The 7763-nt window shown below is 38.6% G+C and overlaps 1 protein-coding gene across 1 annotated transcript; it reads right to left on the reverse strand.

Annotated features, from left to right (window-relative positions):
* Positions 1-5333: 5333 nt before the first annotated feature.
* LOC105891489 (GTPase IMAP family member 4-like) lies at positions 5334-7552 on the reverse strand. The gene is made up of 3 exons (XM_042710034.1): positions 7423-7552; positions 6023-6904; positions 5334-5572 (listed from the first exon to the last, which is right to left on the reverse strand). Exons 1-3 carry the CDS (start codon positions 7550-7552, stop codon positions 5334-5336), a joined length of 1251 nt encoding a protein of 416 aa, XP_042565968.1.
* Between the last annotated feature and the right edge of the window lie 211 nt (positions 7553-7763).

Consider the following 7763-nt stretch of genomic DNA (forward strand, 5'->3'; position numbering starts at 1 on the left):
CATTTCTCATCATGTAATCTGTACTCTGATGAAGTCAACTGCAGAATGCAAACTGTGTTAAACATGTGGTACTCACTCTATTCACCATATCCGCACCACCATTAACGCGTTATGATTAAATTACAGGATTAATGCGTTATTTATTTTTTACGCATTTAACTCATGCGCAGAATGAGCTTCCAATATACCCACAATTCCACCCAATCTGCACTAGTCGCCGTTTCTAATGCAGTCAGACGGCAGCTGCTATCCAAACAAACAAACAACATGGATAATTCTGATGAACCTGAGGACGAAGTTTTGCGAGTGGCAACGGGGGACTCGAGCATCAAAGCACCGCAAAGACACACAATAATGACAAAAATCCATGAGCTGTATGAAGCTGAAAAGAAAAAAAAGGAAAATGACTTGGCTGCTACGAAACATGTGGCGCTGACAGGGGATCACTGGACCTCTGTGAGTAACGATAACTACCTGGGTAATCACCAATGAATGGAAGTTAAAGTCGTTTACACTAACGTGTATGAAAACAGAAGAGCGCCACTTTGCAGAGGCATGTGCAGAACAGTTCCAAACTGTTGCAAGCAATTGGGCAATTGAAGACAAAATGACCACTAGGGCCTTTAGAGGCATTAGATTGTGTCATGGTGTGGTTAATGGTTGTTTGACAAAAAAGAGAAACATTTTCAACCATCCTATAAAAACAATGGCTAAGTAGCCCAAATCATTTCTGTTTGATTTAAAAAGAAAAGAAAATGTTTTATTCAACCATACAATGGCTAAGAATCCCGAATTCTGTTTAGGATGAAGATTCTATTAATGTTCCATATGGAATAGCAAAGAGAACTACTGAGTTGCAGCATCATTGTTTTTTGTTATGAATAAAAAAAGAAAACATGTTAAATGTATATATCCGTCTTTTGTCATAAAACTTTTTGTTCTTACAAAAATATACAGAGAAAATTGGTAATATGTGATTAATCATGATTAATCCACAGAAACCTGTGATTAATTTGATTAACATTTTTAATCATTTCACAGCCCTAATTTTAATACAGTATAGTTCCATTTTTAACAGCAGGGTATTACATTATACATATATACCTTTCTAGTATCAGTATTCAGTGCAGTACTAGACACGTCGATCTCAGAGTGAAATTTGTGACACTAACATGCTACGCTATCTTGTCCTAACTTAATTATTATTATTGTAGAAGATGAACGAAAATAATCAAAGGTGCTGCTTGCAGTTTTGTATTTCATATTTTGTATTTCAATTTAATCAAGTGTTTCTTTCTCTGCACCCTCTGTTACTGGGAGCAGTACATGGACTTTCATGGACCCATTCTTGCTCTTGTAATAAACCAAGAACACAAAATCCAAGAGGGTCTTTGCACTGGTCCACAACAGTATTAGTAGTTGTGAACAAATTCAAATAAAGATATGCAAAACACCCCTCAGGACCATGTTCCTCTGTTAAATAAACTGTGCTCCACAGGTTGATGAAGTGAAGGAAGTTTGTTAGCAACCGCAAGTTTGGTAAAAAAAAAAAAAGTAATGGATACCTGTCTCAGTCAATGTTCACCACCAGCAAAACTTTTTTTTGCAGACATTTAGAAACTGTTCAACACAGTTAACTTTCAGTAGTTAGTAGTTGTGAACTAATTCAAATAAAGATGTGCAAAACACCCCTCAGGACATGCAAAGAAACATTTCCCATCCTTCCCATCAGCTCCACTCAGCAGCCCTGAACACGATTGCATCTCCCTTAATCCCTTTCAGCCAGGGTGTGTCTCCAAATTATACAACATAATTCAAGGTATTTCTAGCCCCTCTCTCAGTCATGTTAAAAGTACATGGGAGGAAGAATTACAGTTGGTCTTTTCAGATAACATGTGGCAGGCAGCAATTGAGAGAGTGCATACATCTTCTCTCTGTGTGAGACATGGACCACTTCAATTTAAAGTCCTACATCGTCTGCATCTCTGCAGAAGCAAACTGGCCAAAATCTATCCTGACACAGACCACACCTGTTAGAGATGTCTCAGTGCCCCTGACACTTTATCCCATATGTTTTTCTCATGCTGATCAATAGCCCCTTTCTGGTCCTCAGTCTTTGATACAATGGCCATGCCATTACCCCAAACCCGTTGACAGCCACCAATTTCAAATAGTCAATCACAGGCCATTGCCTTTGCATTTCTCTTAGCCCGTAGATGCATCCTCCTCAAGTGGAAGGACAGGCTGCCACCTTCACATGGTCAGTGGGTAAAGGATGTTATGGCACACCTTAAACTAGAGGAGCTGAGGTTCCGCATTGGAGGCTCTTGTAGGAAATACCACAAGGTTTGGCAGCCATTTTAAACTACTTCAATAACTGCTCTTCAGACAGTCTCATGAGTTAAAGCCTTACAACCCCCCTAACCCAGTTCCTCCCCCTACCCGTTTGCTATCTCGTCTGGTTTTATTATTTATTATTATTTTATTATATATTATTTTGTATATTTTATTAGAGTTGAATTTGTAGATCTGTATGTTAATTCCATCTGTATGAATTATCACATGACCAGCTTTAATGTAAAATTGTCAGTTATTATTGTGTCATTGTATACATTTATGTTAAATCCAATAAAAATAATTTAATATTTATGGTTCTCCGACGGTTGTGGGTGTTGGAAAGCAATAACAACCAAACTCCGTAGATGGTGCTATATGTCTGAGGGGATTTGCGAGGTGTCGGAGCCAGCTATCTAATGTTGACATACTACTACCCACAAGGTAAACAGAGATGTATTGACGGAGGCGGATAGTTAAAAAAATTGGGAGGCGCACGTCAGGCCACGGAGAGGTGCTTGGAGAGGGTTTGCCACGTGTCTCTGTGTCTCCGTAAACGGACGACCATAAATTGTACTTAATCATTTGGTGTTGCCTTTTCACTCAGTTTGTTGAAAAGTCAAATCATCTGCAAACTGCAGTTAATTATTGTAGAGAAGGCATCAACCAAAGTCAACATAATTACCTTTTGTTGACTTTTGTTGATACCTTTTCTATAATAATATGACCCTGGGCGGGAGAAAAACGTGACGTGAGGAAGGTTGTGTTCCTTACAGTTCTGTACAGTTGAATTACCGGCGCTGAGCAAAATGTTGTATTTCCATGAACAGTAGTATAATTACAATACAATACAGTTATAAAAAACATAATATATATAATGGGAAAAACACTAGGTAGACCTTATTTAAGTATATGGAAAAACTTTTACTTTAGTTTCATTCAAGAACCACATGATCCTCTCGGCACCGATTCCAATTCAAGATAAACGTTTTTTTGACTGACAAAGTTGCCGGATTCTTCTGTCTCAGACGACATGTTTACATGCCACCAGTTCTGTGCTAACATCGCTTCGGATAAACTAGATAAGCACCGACTTCGTCTGTAGATTTGTTGGCTGTTTCAAGTGCGTAACTGCCGCCTACTGGAAATCATTATGGGCAATATCTGTGTCTCTGCAAACAACCAAACCAAATCGATTTCATATATGCTACCTATGAATTAAGTACTTAAGTAACTATAATAATAGTTTTAATAAAACATTATAATAATACAGATATATGTGTAATATAAAGAAATAATTGTATGTATTTAAATGTATTGTAGCGTGCCGGCATAGTTTTTCCCATAAAGATGTTTTTGTGTTGAATTTGTTAGCGCTCAACAATGTGCATACACCATGCCAGTTGTTGTCCCATTTGCATGTATTTTGTATTACTTGGGAATGAGTTCATACAGTGTGTGTGGCAGTAATGCAGCCTGTACTAAATTATCAGTACCAGGGCATAAGGCCCGTACCATCTTCACACTACTATGTTTTTTCAGTTTAATAAAACTTCAACAGATCGCACACTTGATTCTCTGATTTGTTACAGTATTAAAAGTTACGTTCTTGATTTTGTTCGTAAAACGTTGTGTTTCACAAAGGCACAAAAAAATCATTACAAACACCAACAAAGGACTTCTGAAATAAATAGGTAGTTTCTGAGGTAAATAGATTTCTACAATTAAGAACATAGAAACTAAAACATGGTATACAAGATGCAAATTTGAAGTAAAATATTCACAAAAAATGACTCAGCGAAGAAAATTGTGGATTGAATAGGGCATGTTGCGAGCCCTGGAGAAGGTGGCTGAGTTTTAAATGTCCCCCACAACACCTCAGGGGACTGGATCCGTGGGCGGGTCACACATGGCTCTCACACAGGACAATAAATAAACGGTTATAAACATCTATAAACATGCTGCTTGATACACTTTTTGCAGTGGCATTTCTACATTAGGGGCACGTGGGGCACTGCCCCACCCGATCCAGATGGCGCTGTGGTGCAGAAAGCTCAATACATCTGTGCTTTGTGGCAAAATATATCTTATTTTATTTAATATGCAAAGTAGCGATTCAATGGTGAATGTGTGTATGTGTGTGTGTGTGTGTGTGAATAAACTCGACTCACAAGCATTATAGTGCTGTTTTGGAGTAATTTGATTGGTGTGTGTTTCTGTTTTTGTGCCTGCTCTGTGAAATGCTCTCCGCTGTCCCTCCCCCTCTGGGGCAGCGCTGAAAACTTAACACTGTTGCTATGGAAACAATATGCAAGTGTGATCGAGACGTCCCAAAATTTACATTGGGTTTAGGGGCAGTTGTAATTGTGCCTCTTGAATTCTGCCTAGCAACCCGTGACCAAGAAAAAATAAATCATACAGATCGTACGCTATCTAAGATCACAGATCTATGCCACTAACATTTCTGCTCATTAGCTATCGCTAGTTTTCTACTGTTTTGGAACCAGACTCAAGTTGCGGCCTGAAATCATTTCTGTTTATAAGACAACACTGTATGTAAGTTTTGTTCATTTAGCAGCATGATTTGTTGCTGTTATTTGTTTCAGTTGTGCCTTTCGCTTCATGTTGTATGCGTGTGCCACAAGCTTGATAAAGCATTCAAGTGTGTCTATCTAATCGTTTTACTTTCTTGCAATCTATTTTACTTTGTTGCTGTATTATAAGCAACATCTTTGTGTCGCACTGAGCACTGAAGCATGTCAAATGTATTTGAAATAGGATTTCTGCTCCCTGCCTTCACTCAAAATGCAGCCCATAGGCTATGCCTACCTGTCCATATAGGCCTACTGCTTATAATAATCAGCTATTTTTGTGACGATGACATACTATAACGTCATACAAAATTTCCCCACCAGAAATTTCCGGCTAGAATCGCCACTGACTTTTTGTAATAATAACCTTTTTTTCATACCTCCCATTCCATTAATGCTGTGTGCAAATTATGACATGAGAAAAGTTGAAGTAAACATTTTTAAATGCAATATTATGGATGTAGCTGCAGCTATGTCTCTGGATATAGCAATATTATGGATGTAGCCATGTCTCTGCATGTAGTGATGTCTCTGGATGTAGTCATGTCTCTGGATGTAGATATGTCTCTGGATGTAGTCATGTCTCTGGATGTAGTCATGTCTCTGGATGTAGATATGTCTCTGGATGTAGTTGCAGCTATGGACCACTACATGGCAAAGCAAAATAGGAAAGCAAAATGTCTTACCTGGTGAGCTGTTGAGCTGCTTCTCCATCTCCTCAATTTTCCTTTGATTCTGTTCTTCAATTTCCTTTAACTTTTTCTTGTACTCTTCCTCTCTCTCTTCATCCTCTTTCTTTTTCCTTTTATTTTCCTCTTCCTTTTCTCTTTCAAATTCTTCCTGAAGCTCTCTGATCTTCCTCAGGCTCTCCTCATCCTCTTTCTGCCTTCTTTCTGTTTCTTCTTCTCTTGCTTTAGTCCACTCCCTTTCTTGCTCTTCCCAAGCATGCTTCATCTCTTCTATCTGTTCTGCATGTTGGTTCTCCAATCTCTCTTTTTCTTTCCTTTCTTGTTCTCTTTGCGCTTCTTCAGAGTCCATTTCTTTTTTTGCTCTATCCTTTTCATTTTCAAAGTCTTCTTTCATTTTCTTTTGCAATTTTTCCCACTCCTCTTTTTCTCTGAGCAGCTTATCTTTCTCTTTTCTTTCCCTCTGTATTTCACTTCTCTTTTCCTCTCTCATTTTTTTTATTTCCTCTTCAAATTTGGACTGAAGCTGTTCCTTCTCCCTCTGAATTTCCAATTCCCTCTCCTTTATCATGTTCTCAAACTTCTCTTTAACTGCACCTTCTGCCATTTGGAACATCTCATTGGTGAAACAACCCACACTGTTCTTCTTCACCATCCTGTCAATCAGTTCCATCAGCTCAGGCACCTGTTTGTGATTCCCTTTATCGTTGTTATTGAACACATGAGACCGTCTGTCACAGTCAGAGATTAGTCGTTCAATTGCACAATCACTTTCTTTGAGGTACTGTTCAACTGAACGATGACCTAGCTCATCCCCTTTTGTGAAAAGTATAATGGTAAACATTTCAGCCCCAGTCCCAAAAGTATCTTTGATGAGTTTCAACGTGTCCTTTTCCTCTTGTGTCATCCTGGTACCAATCGAAAGAACCAGCAAGAACACATGGGGTCCAGGGGCCAGCAAGCTGAAACACCTCAGAATCTCTTTCAGGGCCTTTTCATTTGGGGCACCTGTATCAAACAGCCCTGGTGTGTCTACAACAGTAACAGAACGGCCATTTACTTGTGCTGTGTCTTTCTGACAACAGCTCGTCACTGATTCACCCGAAGGTACAGATTTAAAAGCCTCTCTCCCCAGGATGGTGTTTCCTGTTGCACTCTTCCCAACTCCTGTCTTCCCAATCAGCACGATCCTGACAGAATCTGGGATGCTGTCTGGATTCTGAATGACTACAAAATGAAATGAATGAGAGATTATAACACCATTTCCATTGTCCACACCTTCATTAAAATGTACTGTAAGTAATCAATGAGAAAGCTGTTATTAATAGATTAGCCTTGAGCTAACTCTATGACAGCTATGACATATTACTATGCACCACTGCATCTTGTCTATGGGTAGAAACCTAAACCTTTAATACCCCTAGAAACTGTGCTGTATGTTTTTGCAACTTCTTTACATTACGTGTGGTGCACATAAAAACATTTTTGATAATCACTGAATCTAGAAGGACTTCAGTAAGATTTAAATATATGTTACATCTCATAGATCAACCCATTCAAGTGCTTTCAAGGACGAAGAGGAAAACATGTAACATGCTTACACTATGTAACAGATATACTGCTTGATACACTTAATGTAATAATAACCTTTAGTTTTTTCACACCATAAATGCCGCGGCAAATTATTACATAATAAATAGAATAAAGAATAAATAATTGCAATATTATGGATGTAGCAATGTCTCTGGATGTAGTTGCAGCTATGGACCACTACATTGAAAAGCAAAATAGGGAAGAACAATATGTCTTACCTGGTGAGCTGTTGAGGCGCTTCATCTTCTCCAACTCTGTCTGGAGCCTGCCTCTCTCCTTTATTTGAGCTTCCACAAACATATCAGTGGTGAAACATTTGTCTGATTTGCCCTTAATCTTCTTGAGCATTTTGGATATCTCCTCATGCCCACCCTCCTGGCTAAGCACAAAGCAACCTTTAGGAAATTGCTGCTCTAGATTTTTTTTTTCTCCTAGACTATCATGTACAAGTTTGGGACATGGCATATTTGTGTAGAGTTTCATAATGTAATCATTCACACGAGGACCAAAAATGGTTTGAATCCTCTGTAACTCCTCTCTGTCTTCATCAGTAAAGTGA

The sequence above is a fragment of the Clupea harengus genome, chromosome 16 (assembly GCF_900700415.2).
Source record: "Clupea harengus chromosome 16, Ch_v2.0.2, whole genome shotgun sequence".
Lineage (NCBI taxonomy): Eukaryota > Metazoa > Chordata > Actinopteri > Clupeiformes > Clupeidae > Clupea > Clupea harengus.